Raw genomic sequence first — 27,749 nt, 5'->3', positions numbered from 1 at the left:
TTTTTGTGTGTTCAGATGTAGAAAATAATTTTAAGCTGGGTTTCACCATTGTATTTTAAACCAGAGGTGATTCATATAAGTAAATGAACTCAATTCTTTTAATAATTGACGTATTCTGTAACTCTAATTAGCTAAATGGAAATTGCCTTGTTTCAAAAGTCAAATTGTTAGTCCTGATTCTCATTTTCATTAATAGTTACTGGTGAAAATAACTATTCTATATACATATTCTTTAACTGGCATGGGGCTAGAACACACAATTCTCTTCTGATGATATAAGGAAAATTATATAACTACTGATAATGCTCTATCTTCTCTAAATTATTGTACTTTAGGTATCATTTGGGTGCAGCATTACAGGAAGTTTGCGTCATGACTTATCTGGAAGTCATGAGTATCTAGAGTGACTAAGGGAAAATCATGCTTTAGGCCTGCTGCATGTGTTACATGTTCCTCTATCTCATCTATACAGTGTAAAGCAGTTTAGTTGATGGATACAGTTTTAAATAATTAAGTGCCTTGATGGCAGAATGTGTTTATCTGTTCTGCATGATCTTACGTTGCAGTTGGTCTGAGTTTGTTTTACATGCTTTTTAGTTTTTCACATGATGTAGCAGGAGTGCATAGGAAGTTTGTTCACACCCGTAACAGCTGTACTTGAAAGGGGCAAAGAGTCTCCTTCCTGATCTGCGCTAAGGAGAAATTGTTTAAAATAATGTTTTGTTGGATAAACAAAATGTATAGGAAGACAACTGAACAGGAGAATGAGATCTGAGAGTATGGGACAAGTACTAGCTGCGCTTTGGGAGAATGGGGTCTTACTGAAGGAGACCGGGGCTGCAAAGGAGCGTGCCCCTGCTCACACGATCCAGAGAAGAGGCTGCTGAGAGTAGTGAGCGCGGAACGGAGAGACTGCGAGGAACAGAAAACACGCCGCCGGGTTCCTGGAAGTGAATGCAGGGCGACGAACTGAGACATAGGAGGGGCGGCAGGCGGGGACTGGCACCGCCTCCCCGGGCGAGGCGGAGGGGCGGCGCCGAGCGGGCCTGTTCCGCGGCGCCATGGAGACGGGCCCGCCGCCCGGCCCGGCCGACCCCAGCCGTGGCTCCAGAGGCGGGAGCGGCCTGCTGCCGGGACCGGGGCGATGTGGAGGTTCGTGCCGTCAGGAGGCGAGTCGCGACTGGGCTTCTCCATCGGAAGGAAGTGCGGTCGCACAGTTGTGCTGCAGATTGTCCTTCGGAGCTCCCACTGCGTCGCTTCCGCATCTCGCGCCCTTTTCTCTCTCTGGGGCCCCGCTGTCTTTCTGCACCCTTCCTGCTAATGCCCTGTTTTGTGCTGTCCCTGAGTCCAAAGCATTATCTTGTGCTGCTCTCTACTGCCTACATCTAACCGGTTTGACCTCGACGGTCTGCCTGCCATCTGCTCTTCTGCCTCAGAATATCTGACCCTCAGAGCCCTCCATGGAACCCTTCCTTGTGGGGTCTGCTTCCTGCCAGGCAGTCCTTCGGTTGGCAGTGTTGTCTTCTGCCGACACTCGACACTCGAATGTCTTTTCCTCCCTCTGTGCACTTCAAATTTAGTTAATCTTTTTAACTGTGATAGCCATCTGATTTATCTGGAACAACTGTAGCTGAAAGTATGGTACTGAAAGAGCAGATCTTTTGCATGTTATAGGCAGGGAGGCAGTACTGTTAATGAATATCCATAATAGTGACTTTTTAAAAAATCATCTACTTCTCCTTAACCAAATGAAGAAGATATTACTTACACTATCTGTGCACGGTAGCATGATTTGAACGTTGCCAACAAAAGTCAGAATATGAAAACACTATTTTAATTAACTTAGGAATAAATGTGAAATCTTGGCCAGCAGGATTGAAAGACCATCAGATCATTGTGTCCTTCAGCATGGTTTGTTCCTCAAACTTGAATTCTTTTTACTTCTTGCATCCAATGATCAGTGACTCATTTTTTCAATCCTAAAAAAACTGGAGATGTCTAGATTGTGAAGAAAAATGTTATTTAAATTATGACATCCTTTAGCACAGAGATATTGCATAGCATTTTCTGGTCTGAAAATCTGTCATTTAAAGAGATTAAAGAGCCACTATTTGAAAGGCATGCTTGTCCCATTTGTTCTCTGCATCCCTCTGCTTATACAGAAGCGATTCTCTGCAACCAGTGACACAGAATAATACTGTACAGTGAGAGAAGCTATATCTCTCCAGAGATTTTCCCAAATCTCTGGAGAGACCTGAACAGAATTTTTTTTTTAAGCATCTATACTGCTTAAAAACAATGTTGTTGTTTTTTTCCTTGTTTTTACAGAATTTATAATCAGTTAAGAGGCAAATATGGATAATAAACAATAGGAAGAGGTGGATGTGAAGCAAGTAAAGAGTTTTGCATGTAAAAGCACAGGCTCTCTCTGGTGGTTATTTTCTTTAACTAAAAGCAGACAAACACAGCAGTTAATATTGTTAATAAAAGAGAGGGCTGGACTCATCATACATATATTGAAAAAAAGAGAAATGTGTGCAGCTTGCAGGGTGGAGGGAATAAACACTTTTTTCTTGTTCTGTCTGCACATAATTCTTGTTTAATGTAATTACTGTCTTCAGAAATAAGAGTCTCTTGGGGATTATTCTCTACTTAAAATCGTAATTGTTGTAAAATGCTGTAAACTGTGCTGGATCCAACTACATTTATAATGTAGAGATGGCTGGGTAAGTTTAAGTAATTTTTTTTTTGTTATTGTGGGTGATCTGAGCAAGACTCTATTGTGGGAACTCAAAATGTCTCTCAGACATTTTTAGAGGTTCCAAGCCTTGGTCAGAAGCATTCTAGACCCTGGCAGACAGCTGAAAAACAACTGTGATTTTGAGTTTGAGCCATGGAATGAATTACCAACTTTAGAGGTGGAACAAGCAATCACAAAAGGTTAGATAGTATAGTATAAGTAGTTACGAAGTAGAGGGGAAATTTTTTTAATATTGTACAGGGAGGTTTTAACACATGTACAGGGGAGTTTTCACTTTGTACATAGAGGTCAGAAGTTCTAAGATAGAGGAAAGTGGGCTAAACCCATCCTTCTTCCTTCTTCTTCCTTGCCTCCATGTTCTTAGTGATGTTGGCACTCACAGATTGGTTTAAAATAAAAAAACACTTAGCAACGTAGGTAGTAAGTATTGGAGAATAATTATAAACATGTTATACGTAATATATCTTATAAAAGATAGCAGCAACCCTAAGCAGAGAGAGAAACAAAAAAGACAGCAAATAGAGAAGATGTCAAAGTGTGTGTGTGCCTCTACCCAGGCCACTGATCAAATAGCTGCAGTCCAAGAACATAATCTGTTAGATAACTAGCAATAAACTACCTTGAAACCAAACAGCTAAGCCTGCAGAGTTTTTCTTTAGAAGCACAAGTTAGAGGAAGAATTTCACCACCACATGTAGCCCCAAAACAAGGCTAAAGTTCTCACACTCTATCAATTACTAAATTATTGATGTTAATGTGGTGTATATGCAAATTCATTTAAAGCCAGTTTAGGAGTTTTACATGGAGCATATCCTTTGGGAATTTGAGTCTCTTAAACCCATCAATTGCCTCTTTGCCAGACTGAACTGGATACTGATCACAGTACAGCAGTCATTCTTCTGATCTGCCTTGCCCTTAAGGGTTTGGGGATGAGCAAGGAAGGTGGAAAATGTATGTCTAGAGTAGACTGAGACGGCATTTCTGATAGACTTGGTTTGTATGCATGAGTGCTGGCTCTAGGATTCAGATTACTTCAGGTGAAGTGTAAATTTAAAAGCAAAATCTAACAGAATGTGAAAGTGAATATGCATTTAGCTGTTTGTTACTCTCCAGTTTTAGTCCACAGTTTTGTCTCTAGGCATTATATGATCAGTCTTATCATATGCAATGGTCATTCAGCTACACAAAAACCCTGTAATATAGCGTTGAAAGTAAATAGAAGGTTGCAGAACAGCATGATAGCAATATAGGTTTGTTCAGCTGTGTGACAGGCTGCAGCAAAACTATTAAGTCTTTAGGGGATTAATGCAGAGCTTTAAAGGTTCAGTGTATCTTTAAAGGACTTACTGGTCTTGGTAGCAGAATCAGCTCCTCAGATTTGTTTGAAATCCTGATGTTACTGGTATTCTTCCACTGGATTGCAGAGAAACTTTTTATTGATAGCAATTAAAAATATTGGGAGAGGCGGGGAAAAGACACAGAGCTGCTTCTATTTTCAAATGTATCTAAAAGATCAGATTTCTGCTGATCATCCCTTGTTTTGCAATTTTTTTATATGTAATAACAGAAAATTTTGAGTAGAGGAGGAACTCAGTTATACTTAAGTGGAGGTCTTGCACTGCTTTTCAGCAGATCCTCTATATTCTGTATGCAACTAACCTTTTGAAGGATTGTCTTGGGTAGTAACATATACTGTTATAATTGGTTTCCACTAACTCATGAGGAGAAGATGCTATGGTGCCTGTTTCTTTAGGAAATTACAGCATCCTCTATTTATAGTTATGTGTTACTGGTCAAAAAATTTTATATGTGGATCCCTCATGCTTTTTAATGTAAATTTATTTTTGTTAACCCTAAGAATAGTCACATAGGTCATCTGCATGAGGATTATGTGAACCTGAAACGTCACATGGAGCAAAAGATTCAAGAACTGGAAGACGCTGATGACAAAAATTGGTATAAGAATGTTGAGCAAGCAATGTTGTGTTGCTGCAGTGCCATCTAACAATCATTTTTTCAATTTTTTTTAATTAGCATGTTTTGGTTTAACATTGCTATAGTTGTATAACTTTTTTTTGTCTATTTTTTTATTTCTCTAAAAATTGATTACATTTGTAATTACAGTTTAGAAAATGATGTCTTGCTTGGGTAGTAGCTATTGTTGACAGCTCCCCCTTGTAAGGAATTGCTGAGAATGTGTTTAGTAATGTGAGATTGTGTAAGATTATTTTATGTAGTAAGCGCACTGCTAAATTTGTTAACCTAGAAACTAAACAAAAGGTCAGCATCTAGAAAGCAGAGGTAGCCTTAGGCAAGATGAATAAATGTACCCTGTTTATCATACTCCTAATTAAAAGGTGCTTATTTTCCCCCTTCTGCTTCTTATATTCCTATGTTTCACCACAAAAGATTCACATTACTAATAGTGAAATTTTATCTTCAACTATGATATCCTAGGGAGGCATTATACCACCTCATTCTATATAACCAACTTTAAAGAAAAACAAAACTTTCCTTCTTTGTATAAAAATGTATTTTATATTGGAATTCCTTTTACTAATTTACATATGAATGTGTTTAGTATTTAGAACTAGGGCATTTAATTTTTGTCCTGTCAACCAAACCTATATATAAATGGAAGTGGTTTTGTTAAGCCATTGTGTCTTCTACCCAACACCTGCCAATCCAAGTCTTGCTGCCCTCAGCATAGTAGTCCTGCTAAAATAATGAATCTTCATCCAGGACTCTCTTTCTCATGGGCTTCCCAAAGACAGTTTATGAACCTACCTGAAGAAGTGTGAGAACCGGAAGAATACTTGATAACTGGCTTGGAAGTTATGGTGCATTCTGTGGTTTAACTGTAATGATAAAGCTGGTTAGCTGCTGTCCACAAGCGTAAGGCTACATCATCTAATACATATGATTTCTCTTACTGCACTGGAGAAGAAAACAGTTATCCCCACTGTTTATGCTTGCAACTAAAGAAGCACATCTTCCATGCTTGCCACTGGATCTCTTGCAGTTATTCCCCCTAATCTAACATGATTTTGTATTAATTAGACAAAATCCCTTGTGATCGCATTCTCTTGTTTGCAGTTGTATTTTATCAATTTAATTCATCTAAGTAGCTTCTTTAAAACATTTATTAAAGTACTTTATCAGTTTAGCCACTGGATGGCAGCTCACTGCAACCATTTAGTTTTCTGGAAAATCCATTACTTTTTTATGAGCAGTTTTCCATGCACTTACAAAACATAGATGTTGTGAGGCAAGAATTGCACATTTGTTCAGTGGTATCTTTACTGTTGTCATTAATTTTCATGTTTTGGAGTAACTTGCAATGTTACTTTGGGAGAATTTCACAGAAGAATGTACATTCTATAGTACTGTTCTTACTTGGGTTTGAAATGTAAAGTCTTCTAACAACAGGTGATTTTTTTTCCCAAGATTGACAAACAATATGACTGGTTTTGTTATTTTACTTTAAATTAAAATTCAATGGCTATAAGGGGAGCAGGGTGGGGAGGGAGGGAAGAAATTCTGTAGTGTCCTGTCTCGAAGCAGCCCTCTTGTCACTTCATCTTCAGAGTGCAAAACATGGTAGTATTTTTCTAGCAACTTTTCAGTAAGGCTGTAGTTTCTTAAGTCTTCAGTAGTTCTGCAAGTATACACTTTAAAGGCCTCTTGACTGCAGCCAAAACTTTCCTTTCTAATAGTACTGAATTGTTTTGCTTGACTTAAAAAGCTTAGACTAGTGAATTATGTACCTGTAAGTTGTTTTCATGTGATTTCAGAGAGACTATTTCTTATACTGTTTCTATTGTCATTCTGCAAAACCAGAGGGAAACAGTTAAATTTTTTTCACCAATAGATCCATTTGTATATGTGCGTGCACATAAGATGGATGTCCTTGCAGGTTATAGCAGATTGTACACTATAATCTGAAATGAACCGGGCTTTTGCCTTTATTAATGTTCAGCTCACCCCCGCTGCTTTGGCTTTTTCCCGGTAGCCAAAGGGTGAGAAGGCTGCAGAGTCTGTCCCTGGAGTCTCCATGGCACACTGGTAACCAGAGGTGCAGAGGTGTCCAGTCTGTACCTGAAGTCCCGATCAGCAGACCATCCTCTCTCCTTTCCTCCTGGCACACTGGTAGCAGAAGGCTGAGGGGACCAGCAGGGTCTGTTGCTGAAGTCCAGCAGCAGCTGTCCCCTCTTCTTCCCTCCTGGTAACACCAGGAAGAGTTGCTTCTTTGTTCCTGCTTCCCACAGCCCAGTCCAGTCACCTGCAGGCTGTGGTGACAGGTCAGACATAGACCAGGGATGTGGTTCCCTTTTCCCCAACCAGCACACCCATCCAGCCCCCTTCACTGTGCCCAGCCTTCCATTTAGGGGTGTTTTCATCCCCAAAACCCCCTGCCATGATTCCAGTGGTCCCTCTATTTTGCATCCCAGTGCTAGAATGGCAGTGTGGGTGGGGGGTGTAGGTGATCCCCAGGAGCAATTAGCTAATTAACATTTCAACATCAGTACTTAGCTCAAGTCAGCAGTGTCCCAGTATTGTCATGGGAACCAGGAAGGCTCTTTTGTTCATAACATAATCAATTTCCATTTATTCGGGTGCTTAGAATATACATTTAACTTCTGTTAGGATTTTTTATTTTATATTCAAAAAAGGTAAAGAAAAAAAGGAGAAATAAAAACTACCCATAACTTTTAGCACTGGGGAGATATAACACCTTCCTGCTGCTCTAGAAGTCAAAAATGAAGTTCAGTTATTTCTGTAATGCATAGTATTTAACATATTACAGGTGCTCAGATGGCTGTAAAGGAATTGGACTTTAATGTCTATAAGATGGTGGGGGGCTTTGTAAAACAAGTGGTTTTTTTCTCTCCTCTCTCCCCAGTGGTTATGAAATCTGATCTTATTTTGCAAAAGATACTGTTTGGCTGATTTGTTCCTTTGCTGTACAAGTCCTCTTAGGGGACCTACCGTAGACCAGTTTATAGGTTTCATTCAGCACAGTCTGATTCTTATTAGAATGGAGAAAGATTATATGATGCTAAACTCCTCATACAGAGTTTGGAAGGTCTGAGACAATCCAGTGTTTCCATCAGTACCATTGTTCTAGTGTTACCTATATGTTACTCCCTTTGTAGGTAGTGCTTGCTGAATTTGAAGGGGGAATTAAAAGACAGAATGTGAGTTTCACAAGCAGACAATTGAAAAGGGTTAACTTAGTTCTGTCCCATGAAGTTAAGGTAACTTATTTTAAGTTGTTACCCTTTACTCACAGAATGAATGAGTATATTTATGAGTGTAATAATCTAAAGTCATTCCTCTGTGAAACATGTGAAAAGACAACTGTTGTTTTTGCTGTTTTTTTCCACCTATGTGTTGAACTGTTTCCAGGATAGCAGGAAGCATGGATATATGTGGTATGCATTCATAGTGACTGGTTTTTTCCCTATGCAAAGGGACTGTATATAGGTATTTCAAAGACCTCTGTCGTCCTTCTAAGGCTAGTAATGAGGAATTCACCCTTCAAAAATCTCTGTTTGTGCAGTGTTCACTAATCATCATCCAGCATTACTTGGATTGTTCTCTGATGTCCATGTCCACTTGCTTCAGTGGTGGTGTAATTGATACCTTAATAATTTGACAAATTGAGTTATATAGGTAGAGGGGGGAAAAAACCCTCACTTGATACCATTGACAAAAACAGACAAGCTTTCAGGAAGAGGGCTTGTAGAAGTTTGCTCTCTTTTTCCAGCTGTGTTGGTTTTTGTGTAATAAAATGAATTATTTCTGCCTATAAACTTTTCCTTTAGGGTAGCAAAAGGTTGCCTGGCCATCAGTGGTATCCATGGATTCCTGGATCTTGAATGTTGCACGATTGGAGTTTAGCTTCTGGTTTGGTTTATTTGTCTTGGGTGTTCTTTAAAGGACACTGCTGTAACAGTGGATCTAAAACCACATTGTCCTATTGCAGTCTTGACTATAAAGATTGCATGACCAACTGCTGTTCACTCAGCAAGAACAAAAGAACCACAATTGCATGTATACTTACTAAATGTAAATGTTGCTTACTCTGTGTTGTGCAGTTTAAACTCTGATGGCACTTCAGAAGAAACCTTTGATCTCTGCATTTTTCTGACTTGAGTTCTTGATTAGAGATCTCTAATACTGTTTCTAATACTTGCACCTTCTACCTCTTTCTACACTTTATTTTCTAGGTATGTAAATGCAGCAGCCTTTTAGCCTAGAGATTTTTACCCTGACAATGCAGCAATTTTAATTCCTAGCTCTTTTGTATGTCTCATTTCTGATATCAGCAAAACAGAAATATGCTCTGGGTGGAAGTACTGAAAGCATTGATACTGAAGGGTAGTTTATGCCTCTTGAGCTGAGGTGACCTCCAAAGCTGATTTTAAATACCCATACAGATGGACCCTCAGGGACTGTTGAGCTCTATGCAATTAAAATGCTTTTGTTCAGTAAAATGCTGAGACTAAAATAGAACAAAATTAAATAGATACTTTAAAAAGTATCTATTTAGATAATATAGATTAGTTATAGATTAGATATATATCTTATAGATATATACATATATAGATATATAGAGATAATATAGATTATATTAATTAGATATGAGGTTATTATAGATAATATATATAGATAAAATAGAACAAGGAAAGAAGATGTGGACAATAAACAAAGCTAGATCAAACTAAACAAAACCAGACCCCCCCCAAAAAAAAATAATCCACAAAACATCCTTAGCATTTATTCTGCTGAAATCAACAACTTTGCTCTGTTTATCATAGGTCTAAACAACAACTGGCTCTAGCAGCTGAGCAAGAATGGATTCTGAAACAGAGTAATATGCAAACAGAACTTAACTGGCAGCAGCTCTGTGAGAATGGTGAATGTAATTGGTATCAGAAATCAGAGGATCCAGCATGCAGCCTATGTTCATCAAGAGAGGAGGTGAGAATTTCAAATTAACACTGTTTAAGAATCATCTATTGCATAAAGAGCTATGGAGTCTTCCCACCATGGTGTTTCTCAGGGAAATATGTCTTCAGCTTTCTTTCAAAAATCTTAAAACAGTAATTCTGTATTGTGTACAGCAGTTCATCACATGTGTTTTATCAGAGATCATATTAATTTTCATGAACAATCTCTAATAGTGGCATTTTTTCTCATTCCATGTAATCAAGTTGGCTTGAGAGATGTTTTTCATTTGCCATAGAAGAAAGATGTCTCTTAGAGCAGCCCAAGGGCAGAAAGAATTTCAGATCCCAGTACCACTTGACAAGGGAACAATATTAGTCCTGAAAACCTCTTGGGTATTTTTGTGTGGAAAAAAAAAAACTATTTTGTGTAATATAAAAACTTCAGCTTCTGAAAAATTAAATACATGTTTATTGTTTAGAGACTATTAGACAATAGTCTAACAATTCTCAATGCCCAGTTGTGCTAAACTCACAGGTACAGAGGAAACACTTGTTTCTGAAGTTCAGAATGCTAGCATTTACTCTAGTGTTTTATCATCATCTTTCCAAAATTATTCATAGGCATCAAAAGCTGTAGCATGTGAACACATGAGAGAGATAAATCAGCATTTTCCATTTTACGTGAAGAAGATAAGAAACATTTTAAAATCTTTGCAGACACACGTAGAATGAAGAAACAGCAAAAGTAAATAATACTGGGACCCTAGTATTCTGGTCTTTATATGCCATTTGAATTGAACAGGGTCTATACCTTTATTAGTGTTCAGCTCTTTATTAAAAAGTCAGCTCGGCAGGGAGGGTGTTGTAGCTTCTTCCAGTAGCCGAAGGGTGAGAAGGCTGCAGAGTCTGTCCCTGGAGTCTCCGTGGCACACTGGTAGCCGGAGGTGAAGAGGTGTCCAGTCTGTATCTGAAGCAGCTGGAGGTGAAGAGGTGTCCAGTCTGTATCTGCAGTCCCAGCAGACTGTCCTCTCTCCTTTCCTCCTGGCACACTGGCAGCCGCAGGGTTGGGGGGGGGGATGTGCAAAGCCTGCTGCAGAGTCCAGCAGCAGATATCCCTCTCTTTCCCTCCTGGTAACACCAGGAAGAGTATCTGCTTTCCTTGTGCCTGCTTCCCACAGCCCAGTCCAGTCTGGTCCTCTGCAGGCTGTGGTGACAGCTCAAACACAGACTAGGGATGGGGTTCCCTTTTCCCCAACCTGCACACCCGTCTAGCCCACTCCACTGTGCCCCTCTTTTTCATTTTGGGGTGTTTTTCATCCCCAAAACCCCCTCCCATGATTCCACTGGATTATTTTGCATCCCAGTCCTAGTTTGGGTGGGGTAGGTGATTCCCAGGAGCAATTAGGTAATTAACATTTCAATGTCAGTACTTAGTTCGAGCCAAGTGCCCCAGCCAGGCTGTTTTGTTCATAACACCATTGGTCCTACCAGGTATTTTTTCCTGAAGATGGTGCTGGAATTTCAAGTGACCAGGAAATGTGTTTTCCAATCAATGTTGTGTTTTCTAGATATTGTCCATTGTCCAGGTTATGTGGGTGTAGTCCATACACTCCTTCCCTTTTTTTGGCTTAGCAGAGGGCATCCAGCTTCTTTAGGTTTGGCTGGGGTCTGGTTTTTGGTTTGGTTTGGTTGGTTGTTTTTTGTTTTTTTCCCCCCTGGAATTTTCTTCCCATTTGTTGTTAGGGAGATGGTGAATGGACATCGATCCAGAGACAAAAGACGTGGCCTTGACACACCATTGTAATGGTTCTGGGGGAGTGGGAGAAGCGGGGGGGAAAGGGTGTGTGTGGGGTGCACAGTTATTCTGGCAGTTTCTTAGGCGCGAGTGGGCATCTTTGCCCTGTTGGAAGCAGAGACGGTCGTATGGTTTTTCTTCTCCTTGGACATCTTCGCAGCGGTTTTTCAATACAGCCGTGGAGCTCCGGCTGCCGCCGGCTTCTGAGTGTGTTGCTTGCAAGAGAGAAAGGGAGTCCCGGCTGCTCCATTGACTGGGACTTGGCCGGCTGCCAGCGCCGAGAGACCCGCACAGTCACAGTCCCCGTGTGTGCCCGGGGAAGTCACTCCCTCCGGCCCCGTCCCGGAACCTCCACTCGGACGGGCCGTGAAGCTGAATCAGCGCGTCCGCCGGACCTCTTCTCTGTCCAGTAGTGGGACATCGTGGTAAAACCCTGCTGCCCTTCCAAGCGTGTACCGGCTGCCCTTAGCGATGCTGAAGACCGATCACTGCTGGCATGGTGCCTGGGGGAATCAACCCTTCTTCCCTCTCTGTTCTCTGAGCCACCATCACCAGTGGGGAGGTCCCGATCTCGCTGGTGAAGCCACTCAGAGTCACTGCAGCCTACAGCGCCCCTTGTCGGTTGTCGTCGTAACTACACCAAAGGGGAAATGCTTGATGGGCGGGCAAAGGCTGTCAGTAGGTTTTCTTCTCGTCGTGGCTGTTCATTTTGTGTTGTTTTATATATGTATATCTAGTCTAGTAAAGAACTGTTATTCTTTTTTTCTATATCTTTGCCTGGAAGCCCCGTAATTTCGAATTCATAATAATTTGGAGGGAGGGGGTGATCTTTCCATTCTTCCATTCCAGGAATATTCCCATCTTCCTTGAGAAATATCTCTCTTTTAAACCAGGACAATGTTATTGTCAACAGATTATCTCCAATGACACTTTCAAGAATTTGACAAGTCAGAAAGGGGACTGCTGTTAAGCCCATAAGTTCCTTTGAGGAGAGGGTTTACTTGCACATAGAAGAGAGATAAACCACATCCCCATGTGCACCTCCTCCTATGATGTTCTCAGTACAGCACATTCTTTCCCTGACAAATCCTCAATAAACAAACACATTTATTGTCCTTCCATGGTACTTTTCTCCCACATATGTTCATGGGTTGAAAGTATTAGGATCTCTGTGTGTGGTGGTGTGGAGAGAATATGTGTTGCTTATTAATGAAGGGCTTTTTTGTCTTGTACTTTTATTTTCCAGATATTTCAGTATGATGATGAAAATTCTTTGTGTAAATATAACCCTGCTTTGGAAATAAAAAAGCTGCAGGAACAGAATGCCAGCCTTCAGGCTGCTATTGCACAAATGAGGAAAGAAATGGAGAGTCTTAATGAGCAGATGTTGTCTTCTGTTCCTCAAACAGAAGACAGACAGCTTGCAGAGCAAGGTGAAACTCTTGACAAAGAATTTTAAATTTAGTTAAGGAAGTGTAGGAGTCATGGTCAAAACATGAAGGCTACCCAATCCATGAGTGTGTAAAAATTATTTGATTGCACCATACACAAGAACAAAGTAGTCTGAGATTCTGTGTTACAAATTACTACAAAGTAATTATTAGTGAAAAGAAACACACACACACACACACACACACTATAAGTCACTACAAAACTACCACTAGAAAAGCAATCATGTATATATTTTGCAAGACTGAAGCAATTATATGTATATTTCAAGTTATGACAGAATTCCAAATAGTGAAGCCAGTATGTAGAGTCACAGAATGGCTCAGATTGGAAGGGATTTTTAAAGATCTCCTAGTCCAAACCCCTCTGCCATGGGGGTTTGCAGTCCATTTAGAATATATATACTGAAGTGCTGTACAAAAGGAGGTTCAGGGGGAACTTACCACTACCTACAAGGACCTGAAAGGGATTTGTCGTGAGGTGGAGATCAGTCTCTGTTTCCAAGTAATCAGCAATAGGACAACAGAAATTACCTCAAGTTATGCCAGAGGAGGTTTAGATTGGGTTTTTTTTTTAATTAAACAATTAAATATAAAAAATTTCTTTTTGAAAAGACTTATTAAAGCATTGGCACAGGCTGCCCAGGGAAATGGTTGAATCACCATCCCTGGAGATGTTTAAAAGGCATGTATGTGTGTGTGGACATTTGAAGACATGGTTTAGTGGAGGACTTGGCAGTGTTAGGTCACTGGTTTCACTAGATGATTTTAAAGGCCTTTTCCAACCTAAATCTATGGTTTTATATTTCTGTAACTAGACAAATTAGACATTTATATGCATGAGACAGTGTTCTGAAGCATCTCTTGCTATGAAAGCCTAAACTCTATAAATACATGTACATTCATATTATACTCCTCTTTTAGGTTCATTGAGCACAAACAAAATTTCAACTGGAACCACACTAAGCAACATCAAAATCCGTTCAACTATGCTGGATTGTATAGTAAACCAAGACAGAGAAGAGGTATGTTGAGGTTTAACCTACCTAAAAATATCTGTATGTATGTGCATGTGTGTGTAATTAAATACATAGTGTATTATTTTTGTTTGAGTAAATATTAGAAACTGAAGTAATATGTACTTATGTGATTGGTCAGATGAGAGCCAGCAAAGATATTTTTACCCAAACTCATTCTTTCTAGGAAATAAATTTTGACTAGTCATCCCGTGGCACAAGTCACTTCTGATCTTCCAAGCTGGTCTTGATGGGTTTTTTCTGCACTTGCAAAGGCTTAAGCTACTGTGTATCACTGCTTCAGGTTTTCCTTTGTAAATTTTAGTCTTTTTTTTTTTTTTTTTTGAATGCCGAGTGCAACTTGGTATGACCAGGAGAAAGTACCAAGCTCCAGTGCTGTCTTGGAGTGCTCACCTCCCACAAAGGAAGAACTCACTGGGTGTGGGACCATATTTTACTCCATTCAAGAGTTAACAAGCATCAATCCCACTGTGTTATTTTAAAGAGTAAGAAGAACAATATCAGCATTAAAGTGACAGTGACATATCTTAGCAAAAAATAATAATGGAATTGAAAACTGGGACAAATATCTAATAATATGTAGGGAGTAAATCATTGGTTGTCTGTTGCTTTCGGGGGTTCCTCGCTGCTGTCCCCTGTCCCTCCCCGGCCCCCCGGGACCCTCCGGCTAGCTGTACCCTCTGGGGACCGGGATTTGCCGCGGTCCTGCTGCCCTGGGCTCACCAGGCAGCGTCTGGGTTAGCACGGTCCGAGCTGCGGCGCTGCCTCAGTCGCCGCTAGGATTCGAGATAAAGAGACCAAGAGAGACCAATGGTATGCTTGTCCAGATAGATTGTATTGCCTGAAGCGTTGCAGGGACCAAAGGCCCCGGGCTATTGCCCAGATACAGTTTTATACAGCAAAATTAAGAGATAAGGTCTAAACAATGGGGATACTGTCCAGCTTAGGCACATCAGAACCGCCCCAGGGGCCGGGTCCAATGGGAACTGCTCAGGGGTGGGGAGAAGGGGGTTTACAGAGGAATGCTGAAGCGGGACTTTCCCGAAACAGTGGAGCATACATAAATGTATCTTTTCCCTCAGTTTCTCATTCCCAAAGCCTTTCTAAAACAATGGGGCATACATGAATGTATCCTTTTCCTCAGTTTACCATTCCCAAGGCCTTTCTAAAACCTTCTTCCACACTACCATGCCAGCATGATAGCAATAGTTGTCTGTTCAGTGAATGATGAATATTTAAATGGCTATCAAGAAGTCTCCTCTACGGGGGCTGGAAGAAGACAGTATATAAGTCTTGAAAAATAAGGATGCGATCTTTTGGGTATATACCTTACCATTATGTATATGTGCCAGTGGACTCAGGTTGCCAAAGACAAAACAGATGATAGAATCTTTACTTTGCAGCAAATATTTTAAGTTGTATCTACCCCTTTTGTTTGTACGTACAAATGATTAAACAATGTACTCAATGGTTAAACAAAGGTTTTGTAGCAGATTGCTATTCGGTATAAAGAACTTTTTCCCACATTTTATCTTAAAAAAACTAAGTGTGCTTTAGTTTACAGTTATACAGTGTTTATCCTATGTGTATTATTTTGCACTTACAGTTGACAATATCTGTGGGAATGTCTCAGGCTGTTAGAGTGTTTTGCTCCACAGTTTAATTTGCCCTATACTGCTAACAAAATCTTGAAAATGGGACCTAAAAAATGGACTGTAGCTTTCAATTTTACACTTTTTCTTCAACTGACCTCTCATGAGTATTTGTACAAATCTCTGAACCTGCAGACCTCACTTTCAAAATATTCATTATAAGCACTATCTGTTTTATTTAGGGGCCAGAACCCAAAGTTCTTGAAGAAAACATGGTAAATTTTGGACAACAGCTACCTGATGTAGGCACTGGTATTTGTTGTCAATATAATGTCAAACACACTCTACAAGGAATGCAAAATAAACTCAAGGAAGCAGCAAGAAAAATTTCAATTCTGAGCCAAGAGAAGCGTCAGCTGATTGAAATGGGAAACAGGCTCAGGGCAGAACTTGGAATGGTGTTAAAGGAAGGTAAATTTATTCTAAAGAAAAGTACTAGCTTATATATTTAGAATAAAATGGACAAGGAATTAGTTCATCCTTTGAGCTGGAGAAAGCCTAGCTTTTTCATTATTAAAAAACTATGCTGGACCTGTCTGATCCTTGATCTGCATAGCTCATGTGAGACTGTGGCACTAATCCTTGCAAGTAAGATTATCCTGTGATAGGAGATGCTAAGACAGCACAAGAGTCTATGTAATGACTTCTGTTAATAAACATCTTAGAGGAAGAACTCCCTGGTGCCTAGAAGCCAGTGTGGGAACTGGAACTTTAAGACTTTGTTTATGAGTAGAAAAGGGGTAATGTATCTCTTGGAATAAAAACTAACGCTTTAGGAAAGTGGAAGAGAAAGCAGAATAAGCTTACTGTAGGGTAAACTTGAATTAAGAGTATATATAATGTAAAAAGATTTCACTGTGGATATCTAAGTTCCATGCATAGTTTTTCTGGCAATGAAATAAAGGGAAAAAAGCACGAGGCCCATTTCTGCATAGAATTGAAAGTATTTGTGATGAGAAGGCCTGTGTTCTATGGTTCATTTATTATCTGCTGTAAACACTTGCTGGAAATGCAATAAGGTTGACAAGATATTAACAAAGAATGCCTTCCTCAGTATATTCTCTCCTTTATAGGAGTCTGGCTTCCTGTTAGCTCTAAACACTGCACAGTTTGTATTGCCTCTGGTAGTCTTCTTCCAAGAGAACTTGTCAAAAGAACACAGTGTCAGCTATCAGTTCTAAAGCATCTACAGCACAGACTCACAACACAGGTAATTATATACTGTTTGAAATTTAGCAATAATAAGCCATTAAGCCAGTTCTAATTCCATGAATATAACCTAAATTTCTGCATTTAAATTACTCTGAGTTTAGCTCAAATCTATCTTTGCAAGATTCCATAGAATCATTGCATATTTGGAGCTGGAAGGAGCCCATGAGGATCTTTGCATTCTGATGTCACATAGGACAACCTAGAAGTTAAGCCATTTAAGTTGGGGGCATTGTCCCAAATGTTTTTTGAACACAGAAAGGCTTGGGGCCATGATCATGCCCTGGGAGATTGTTGTACTACTTGACCACCCTCTCAGGGAAGAATTGTCTGAATTTTCCCTGATGCAGATTTAAGCCATTCCTCCACATCACAGGACACCAGTACTTCCTACTTCTCTTCCCCATTATGGAAGGAAATTATAGAGGGCAATGAGGTCACCTGCCAGCCTTCTCTTTTTTAAGCTGAACAAGCCAAGTATCCACTCCTCATAAATCTAGCCATCTAATCTTTTCACTATATTTGGACTTTTTTTTTTTCACCTCCTTTGGACCTTTTTATAATATTTCTGTATTTTTATCATATCGCGAAGCCAAAAATGCACATAGTACTTGAGGTAAAGCCATATCAATGCTGAGCATAGTGGGACATTCCCTTCTCTTGGCCAGTTAGCCGTGCTGTGCTTAACACACTGAGGACACAGCTGGTACTCCTGGCCACCAGGGTACACTGTTGACTCATGCTGAGTTTGCCAACAATCAAAAACCCCAGATCCCTTTCTTCAGGGCTGACCTTCAGCCTTTAGTCCCTCAAATGTATACAGACATCTATGCCTATAGTCCCAGGTACAGAATCCAGCCTTTTTGCTCTCATAAAATTTCATGCAGTTGGTGATTACCAAGAATTCCAGTCTATCAAGGTCTCTTTGTAAGGTCTGTCTACCCAGAAGGGAATCAATGAGTCCTTCTCATTTAGTATCATCAGCCAATTTAATGCACACTCAGCTCATATTTCCAGGTCATTTATCTGGAGACAGGAGAGAACTGACCCTAAAATTGAGCCATGGCAAACACCATTAGTGACTGGCCACAAGCCAGATGGTTCCCCATAAATGTAAAGGTTTTGGGACTTCAAAAGTAATGTTTTTAAACATGATCTCCCACCAAGGTATTTCAGAAACACATGTATGCAGTGTAAATGCAATCGTAAATTACAAATTTCATAAGGCTTAGTTTTAACTAAGCAAGAAAGGCTGTTTGAAGGATTTGCACTGTTCTAACATAACATTGCATATGTTCTAACATAAATTTTTAAATGATTAATTAATTCCAAATACTCACAGTGGTGGAATTTTAAAGCACCCATGTCCAAATGATCGAAATAGCACCTTTTCCATATATCAAAGTAGCATATGTAGTTAACCTTCTCATATATTTTCTAATTAAAATGCAACCCTTAATAATTAAATTTCAGCTTTTATCAGAGAGACTAATAAATAAATCCTGGCTTCCCTAGTAGTTAGTGGCAGACCTCCCAGTTAACTTCAATAACCAGGATTTCGCTATGTACTTTACTTAATTGATCAGCAGATTTGCTCCTGTGAGGATTGAGTCAGAGCAGTTGACTGTTTTGGTATGTTTGAAGGCAGTAAACAGTGTTCTTTTAGAAAGGGTGAGGTTGTTGCTCTGAGGTATAAAACTCCAGTAGAATTATTAACCAAGTTTAGCTGGGGAAACATATCCTCTGGGAACCACTCTGGGCAAGTTGTTCCAGAGTTTGGTCACCCTCACAATAAAGAAGGCTGTAATTTGATTGGGGTTTTCTTTCCCCTTATACTTACGCGAGGTGTCCTGTACTTAATTTTTTGCTCATTGTCAATTGGTCTTCCTCTATATACCACTGAGAAGACTCCAATCATCTTTATCTCCTTCTAACATCCTCATTAGATGCTTATACATGTTGAAAAGATCACTCTTTATCTCTTCTGGAGGCTGGCATGGCCAGCTGCCCAACCTCTTCTACGTCAGATGTTCCAATTCATTGATCATCTTCTTGACTGTTTGCTATTTTGTGGAACGCCTCAGCATGCTTGTGGATACATATTTTTTTTCTGTGTGCTTGTGATCATCTCATCAACCTATAGTTACAAGCCTGGCATCCTTTGTTCACTTGAACTTTCAGTTCTCTGTTTCAGAAATAGTGATCTGTTTATTAAATGTTAACACTGGAAATAATTTTTACAAAGGAAATTAGGGTCCAGCAAACTAGATGAGAAGACCTCTTGTAACCTGTTTGTTTCATCTGTGCACTGCTGGGATTGAGGTCTGAAAAAGATTCGCTAAATGCTTATACCAAACATACATAAAAGTGACTTCCAGATTTGGGCAAAATTACCAAAATTCAAAACCACTATTTTTTTCCTTTTCCACCTCTTTTAATTATTCTTTCTTTCATAGCTTACCTTAGAACTTAGCTGACTCTCAAATTAAGATGAATAAATACTCATAGCCATCCATCCCAGTCTTCTCTTGCCTTATTTTTAATGAGAAAGATCCTGTTTCTAGTTTTCTACATACCTTGTGTCTCCCGTGTTCTGTTAAAAATTATTAAAGATGATTCTTGCTTTTGTAAGAATAAATAGATTTTTAAAATACAGTATGACTACAGCGCTTGGAGAGGTAGAGTTTGACTGTGAGTTTCCAGATGGTGAGCTAAATTCTGGGAGTAGTAGTTCAACCTCTTCAGCTGATGGGTTGCTTGGAGGTCATGGCTGAAGTGGCCGTCATTGAGAATCTTTCCACCTCTGGAACCTTTGAGTTCATCATTTGTCTAGACTGGAAAGGATAACCCTTCTTATATCCAAACTATTCCATACTCTCATTCCAGACTGCTCTTTACTCAGAATATATCTGCTGAGGCTCCAGCTCCTACACAAAAGCTGAGCTCCAGGTTGACTTGCCAAAGACTACTATTATTCTAGTTTAGGTGTTTTTCTTCTAGGTGATCTTCTTACTGGTCAGGCTACATTTGCTCCCTCATTCCAATATCTTCATCCATATAAAAAACCAAGATAATTTATTACTGTCACAGATACAGGAATTTTACTGTCAATTACTTTATGTAATGGGATTATTTAGTCTTAAATATATAGCAAAAGACTTCAATGTTTATTTACCTCTCCTTAGATAGGGCTGAAACACTTTGTTTTTCATCATATCTCACTTTAGTTGCTACAAGTTGAAAGTTGGTGAAACTTTGGGAGGTAAATTAGTTTATTTTGGCTGCTGATGATTTACTTTTCCATAGCTGCTTTATTTTAGTTGGGGTTTTAGGTATTGTTTTGGAGTTTTTCTTTTGTAATTTAATCACGGGAAAATACAAAAGTGAAGAAGGACCCTAACGATATAAGCTTGAGCAACAAGCAAGGTGATAGTAACAGCACCAGGAAATGTAGATATTGAACAGATTTGATACTAGGTTTATTGTAAAGGTAGTTTGGACCTGTTGATCTGAAGAGAACATAATTTTATTTAATATTGTTTATAACTGATTATTGTAAATCTAGCAGTGTAACAGCAAACTGAGCTGTAAGGATGTTAGTTTTAGGGACCATATGTTAATGTAATATTTCACATTAGGAGCTGCAGTGCACAAGGCAACAGCATCCTTCAAGGCTGTCTTCTCTTACTGCCTGCCCTAGCTTGAAGGAAGAAGAAGCTCCAAGCAGCTGTGGAGAAGAAACAGAATTACCATCCAGTGAGGTACGTACAGTTTTATGATCAGTGTAATTCACCTTCATTTGGCTTTTTCAATTTAAATTGCTCAACAGTCATCTCCTTTAAGACTTAAAAAACCTATGTCTTTTTTAAATTATGCATTATTCCTGTACAAAATTGTATTTGTTAATGCTAAATAAACTAGGGTTTCTCAGTCACTGCCATCATGCTGTAATTAATCTTCTTGTACAAATTTTCAAAATTAAAAAAAATAATTTTCTTTTGTCTTGCCTCTTGTTGAAGCCCTCTTTCTTTCCAAGTCCAAGATGCCACTATGAAATGTAACCAATTTTCTGATATCTTTGATGTGAAAAGTATGTATGTCTGTAAGATTGTGTTTGAATTTGAACAGGTTTGGATAGATTACTCTATTGAAAATCATGGGCCAGATACATTCTCAGCAACAAAGGCAAATACATCCACAAAGATTGTTCAAACTCAGCTGCTCAGTCAGAGTTCTAATCACATCCAGCAGGTTCAGCCTTCTTCATCTAGAACGCATAATTTCTGTCAAATTTTAGATACGGGATCAAGCCTTTTTCTACTCAGTCCTCAAAAGAACACCAGCCAGGGTAAGCCTGTTTTGTAAAGCAGTCACAATATTTGACTCTTCTGGAAGTGTGGAATTAGGGTGGGTTCTGTCATCATTCACTAATTCTTTTACATACTGCTCCTGTTGTTACAGTCCTATGATCAGAATCTGAATTAGTTACTTGAAGTGAATTTCATAGTTTCCAGTAGAAGTAAGAATTAAGAGGAATGTCTATATAGCTGTCTGGTTTAAATGCCATCATTGCAAATAGTTCTTCACTTTTATTAAGTACTCCTGTAAAATGCAAATTCTGCTTTGTTGTAGTCTAAAACTTAGCTGGGGCAGATATAGAAGTGTCTGAGAACTGCACACTTCATGTGTTGACAAGTGACTCTTAGATCAAATTGTAATTTGCAAGTCCTTACTTAATTGGTTTTTTTTTTGGCTGGTACTGCTTAGAGTGCCAAGATCTGAAAGCCAAAGGTGACATCACAGGCATAATGGTGGTATATGCTATGGGGATTCCCTAGAATTTTATAGTCCACAGCAACAAGTTGGAATGGGAAAAAATAGAAGCAGGCAAAAACTTTTATATGTGAGACAGTGTCCAGTCTTTACATGTGAGACAGTTGTCAGGGTTAAGATGACAGAAGAAGGTAAAACCTAGGTCATAGACTGAACATGAATTAGTGTTACACTTCCACAAAAATCACCACGTTCTTGGAAATTTTAGCAAGAACACCATTTGTAAGATATATGCAGTAAAGTGTAGCCTCTTTACAGGGCAAATTTTTAAGGGACTTTTTTATGGCATCTATTATGTTGAGCAGTGTATTGCAGCTTAATGTTACATATTTCAAACTGTTGGTCTGTTCATAAAATAATCCTTCATTGGCTAAATTTTGGGAAACTAACACCTGCTGTAGATAGGACAAAAAAATAATGGACTTACATTATAATATTGGAAAAATTTTAGGGATAGATAGCAGTGGACAGTATTCCCTAGAGGGATTGCAGACTTTTCTTTATAAAAGATAATTAAAAATAGGCAAACATTTCTCCAGAATGTTCCAGTAAAAGTGGGTTTTGTTTGTTTGTTTGTTTGTTTTTAATAAGAGGTGTAGCTTTCAGTAAGTTATTTCTCAAAGTGCTGTAGGGATTATGTGAATTGATTGGGCTTTTTGCCTTGATATTATTTTCATCATCATCATTATTCCTGAGATCTGACGGTATCTGTATAGCAATATGGCAGCCATTTTAGACTTTTCAAATGAGATGTATTACCATTACATAGATATTCATATGCAAATAATCACATATAGATTGCAGGAACAAGAATGCAATCACTGGATTAAGGGAAGTGATTTGTTCCCCTAAATTTGATACTTGAAAGGCCACTGTGTCCACCTTTGGACCCTCTTCTACAAAAGTGTGACAAACTGGAGGCCAGTGGAGAGCCACTAAATGGCTGAGGCATGGAAACACATTACACAAGAAGAGGTTTAGAGACTGGGTTGTTCAGTGTGGAAAAGAGTAGGTGAGTGGTCTGATTGATGCTTTTTAACTACCCAGTGAGGGGATTTTGGAGAAGATAGAACCAGACTCTTAGAGATGCACAGTTAAAAGTGGCAATGGATACAAGTTGTGTCAAGATATATTCTGAGCAGGCAGTGATAAGCACTGTGACATTTCACCCACAGATCCTATCCAGCCTATATTACATCTATTTTTAAACCAGTGTATGGAGGCAATGAACCATCTTTAGTAGCTCACAAGAAAAAATAATACTTAAAAGGGCTTTCAAAATGAAGAGTAGATTATAAGTGTATTTATTCACAACAACAGTGCATTGCAGGGACAAAGTAATGTGCATTGACAGACCTGTAGGACTGGAATGGACAGTGGAGTAGTGGAACAGTGCTGACATTCATGATTCACGTGCTTTGAGGCTAGGACTGAAATAGGAAGAGTATTTCAGGCCAGGCCTATATTGACACGATAAGCAAAAGGATGTCTTTGAAACATTACTGATAGCACCATGCAGTTTTGTGCTGTTGTATGTCTGATGCAACAGCTCTGGCAGCCTTACAAGGACATCAGTTTCTTAATATCTTGAAATTTCCAGCCACTGTTGCAAAACTTAATGTAGATTTTTGGGGATCTAGAAATAGCAAAAGGGACAGAGGATACTGCCAACGTGGAACAAGTGAAATGTGAATCAATAAGGGATAATATTTTCCTAAGTCCAAGTTTAATTTGATCTCTGCATCCAGATTTATATGAGGCATAGAAGAGTGGAACTTCTTACTCAAACATGCAGGCCCTGAAATATTGCATTACAAGAATACAATTTTTAAATACTCTATTTTGCTGCTTAGCTTTTTCCTCCAGGAAAAGGTGTCCTTAATTCCACTGGACTGAATTCTGTATTTCAGAAAAAAAAAATTATGAAAGTAAAATCTTTCCCTTTTTTGGAACAACATCACCTTAGAAGCATTAGATACAAAATTTTCAAATTCTGCTTCTGATTTTTAGCAGAGGATTGTATTATTTTTCAGGCCTGAGCTATGGAATTGAATTCAATATTTCCTGTTTAAAACCATTCACTTGAATTTAATATTGTCATCAAATACATTGTTACAATGGATAGAACTGTCATTGAGACGGAGTGACTTGGAACTGGGCTTTCAGGTACAAGTGATGCACACAGAGACTTGGAAGGTCGGTGACATAAAATTATTTGAAGCAGAGCACACAAGTTAGTTTGCTTATTCAAACCTTTTTTTTCCCAAGTTCAACTCTGTCCAAATTGGTAACACCAGTAGATGTGTTTTGTGGGAATTTCTAGTGAAATAGAATTGTAGCTTGAAAATTATTTTTCTGAACCTATTGAACAGTTTCAAAATGGTTGGCATGTCAAGTAAGCCTTGCAATTTGCTGTATTTCCAACATATTCCAATGCAGTGACTTAATGTGTTTTGAAGAGTTAATGACTACCTCTTAATTACTGAAGTGGACTGTTATATAGTTTATTCATTTCACCATCAAATTCAGACCTTGTGTAAGCTTCCAATCAAGTTAGAAGGCTATGAGATATTTTCTCTCTCCTTACTCTACCTGCTAATTTTCAGTTTACTGTAGAAATTAGATGGATTTCATAGCTTGGATGTTAATTCTGAGGATACTTACTAGTTTTTCAGAGGGAAAAAAAGCAAACAACACCTATGGAAGTTCAGCTGTAATACTGCATTTAGCGTGAAGCCTGTACTGTGAAGAGTTCTGTGTGGTACTGTGTGAAAAGCTCCTTATCAGCTCCAATCAGCTATCCTTGGGTTAGCAGAGGCTGGGGTCAATGCAGGGGAAATAGGGTGTAAGGCAAGCTGTCCCCCCCCACTAGTTATTTGATTTATACATATTTAGTGTAGATGAAACTGTGTTTTCAAGTCCCACAATACATTTTTGAGAAACCCCACCAACACCAAGTATTCAGAACCATGTCCTCAGTTTAATAACTTGGGCTTATATTGTAGCCTAACAAAGAACAGGAGTGGGCTGCTTTGAGGTAAATCTTTTATTTACTGCTTGAATGTAGATAGAGGAGGTTCTTGTACTGTAATTCTCACTGTAACTTGCAAAGTTCTGTTGTCTGAAATTCCACACTTCATGGATCAAAAGTTATCTTAAGTGTTTCCACACTAGACAGAATTTCAACAGCTTTGACATCACTGACAGGTCTAAGAGCAATCCATGTTGGTAAAAAGCTGGCCAGAGAAAGAATCTGGTAAAATATTAACAAACAGAAACAGTGCTCTGGCTCTGGCTTCATTCCAGGTCCAATCAGAGAAAAACTCATGATCTCTTTTCTGTGTTACGTAAAACTTCATCTTTGAAGTGTTTCACAAATATTAGCTAATGCCCTAGTATGTTTTCTTCATTTCTATGTTCTTCTCCTGAATAGGAACTTGTTTGAGTTGGTGTTCCTTCAGAAGCCCTGTTAGACATAAGCAAATATCCAGTGACAAATTTCTTAAATGAAACTTCCATCTGAGGAAATTTCAGTTTGCCTCTACAACATGTCTGCATATATCTCTTTTATCCTGAGGGAAAAAAAAATATATGAATGTTCATTTCTGACAGAAGTTAGCACACATCAAATGGAAGATATGTTAAGCATTTCAATACACTAAATATTTAGTTCAATTTTCAAAAGCAGTTTAAGTGCTCAGCTATGATCGTGCTAGCTCTGGTTGCCATGGTCACTTCTGAAAGTAAGCTGCAGGCTTGTAAATTAGGTGTGTTTTTTCACTGGTGTGCAAACCAAGCTACTATATTTAAATAGTATTTCTAATTCTCTGGTATTGATTCTTTATCTTTTCCTAATTTTTGGAACTAACCTTACAAGTTTGTGGTGGTTGGTTTTAAATTTCTGTGTTTGTACACATTTTTGACAGTCCAAAACTTTAAAATAGCCATGTAGAATGCTTGTGTTCTGTGCTGTTGTTCCAAATACCTAACTAAGTAGCCTTTACGAGTTACAACTATAGTTTCTCTACTAATGACAGGAGACAAACATACAGAAGTCTTCACAGGAAGGGATGCATGTCATGCATTGCTGCTTGGTTACTTTGCCTTTGGAATTACACGATTAGGGCCTCCCACATTAATTTCTGAAAGTCATCCCTTTGAGTGAATACAAAAGGCCCTTGAAAATTGAGTATTTTAAAAAACAGACTCTCTGTAAGCAGTGTTAACTGTGTGCTATGGAGCACTGGATCTGCTCATTCCTGTTATTTAGACCACGAACAAGAAGTAATATTGTTCAGCTGCTGTCCTTGTTCAAGACAGTAATCTTTGAAGCAATACTTTTCAGACACTGCTGCCTCCACTTTTCTAAATGACTGATGTTGTGAAATTCTGCTTTCTTATCTGCCAGATGTGGTAGAGATATTCTAATGATTAAAGTCCATTTCCCATGCAGGAAAATACACCCAATGATCTTCATGGGCTCAAGCATCCTCTTCCATACCTTCTACATCTGGAGAAAGCCACTAGGTGGCAAGCTGGACAACAGGATTTCATATCCACAGCTCAAGAGTCCACTGAGCTTTTGTCACCAAGCTGATTCAGTGCAGAGATCACACACACGAGTGAACAGCTGGTTCAAGCTAAGCCATTGTATAAAAATTATTTTGAAAAGTGTCATGTTTTGACATTAGCCACAGTGTCATGCTTTGCATTGAGCTATAAACCTTCAATCAATCAATTCATTCTGTTTCAGGAACATGTAGTATTTCCTTTGATGTAGAATTTTGTTTAGACTTTCAACCATGTTAAATTGACTTTGAAAATTTACCTTCTCCTACTAGTAACTGATCTTTGTCAATCTGTGCACCTTTAATTCTTGCTGTGATTGAGTAGTATCTGGGACTGCAGACTATGATGCTTATAAAATTAAACTAGTACAGAATACTGTAGTGTGTCATCACAGGTTTATTATTACTACTTCTGCTGTTTGCTTTATCTCTCCATAGAAAATCTGACGTTACAGCCTCAATGCCTTGAAAAATAAGGGTTAAGTGGCTGGAGCCAAACACCTGTAAATATTACCTATAGTTTACAGTGAATAATGTGATTGAACTGTTCCACTGTCAAACCATGACATTTACCTAAAGAAACCTGTGATAAGACTGAAGTTCAGTTAGTTGGAGAAAATAGTTTTTGGAGAATTATGTGAGAATTGCAAGATGGACTCTGACTGGTATTAGGACCAGACCCACTACTTCCTAAACAAAGATGTTTCTTTTTGAGTTAGTCCTTTCTGGAAAGAGAGCAATTTTAGACAACAAAACCAAATGTTTACATACTAAATGTTTTCCTAAGTTAAAGAAGATTGAAAAAAGACCCAAAAAATAATGGCCTTAATGCAGCTTTGTCAAGACAACAGAGTCACCTCTTGAGTCTTTTATATCATGCATATCCAAACACATTTTCTCAAAATGGAGAGAAGGGTAAACTTGTAAAATATGATGCTTTAACACAGCTGAACAGATAGGTAGTGCTTGACTTGAACTGTTAACACTGACCTTCCAGATGTCTTCCTCTCTTAAGCAGTCTGATGCTAATGGAGAATGAACATATACAGATGAAGTGAGGATTGAGCAGAATCCTCAAAAATCCTGTGTAATACCATCAGCATGGCAAGCCTTAACTGTTCTGGGCTTCTATGTACAGAAATGGTCCTGATAATATAAGATTTTGACAATGTGGCATTATGGCAGCAGTATATGTAGAGAAAAAGAGTAAACCAGCTCTCTTCAACTGTCCAATCTCATAACTGAATACAAACATAACTACAAAGTATTTTTCTGTCTGTTTTTTTGAGCAGGGGAGTTTGAAGTTGTACATTCGATTAAGCAATCTGAAGAACCTCAGCAAAATGTCAAAGCCAAGGATAAAAGTGAAGCATCAGCTGAAGATTTGACAGTCAGAGGAGCAAGGCTGGAAGTTCAGCAGAAATTAAAATCCAGGAGTTTATCTTGTGCTCATCTATTAAAACCAAAAATCTCTTATAGCATGGCAAAAA

At 38.8% G+C, this 27,749-nt stretch overlaps 1 protein-coding gene across 1 annotated transcript; it reads left to right on the top strand.

Moving 5' to 3' along the window:
• The first annotated feature begins 1,033 nt into the window (after positions 1-1,033).
• CCDC57 (coiled-coil domain containing 57) lies at positions 1,034-27,749 on the top strand. The gene is made up of 8 exons (XM_021534058.2): positions 1,034-1,152; positions 9,586-9,748; positions 12,759-12,945; positions 13,885-13,985; positions 15,832-16,060; positions 16,723-16,859; positions 20,497-20,619; positions 27,552-27,749. The coding sequence occupies exons 1-8, from the start codon at positions 1,145-1,147 to the stop codon at positions 27,645-27,647; spliced, it is 1,044 nt and encodes a 347-aa protein (XP_021389733.1). The 5' UTR covers positions 1,034-1,144; the 3' UTR covers positions 27,648-27,749.

This window comes from Lonchura striata, chromosome 19, assembly GCF_046129695.1.
Source record: "Lonchura striata isolate bLonStr1 chromosome 19, bLonStr1.mat, whole genome shotgun sequence".
Classification (NCBI taxonomy): domain Eukaryota; kingdom Metazoa; phylum Chordata; class Aves; order Passeriformes; family Estrildidae; genus Lonchura; species Lonchura striata.
Note: the sequence above shows the minus strand (reverse complement) of the source record. Positions and strands in the feature narration are given on the sequence as shown.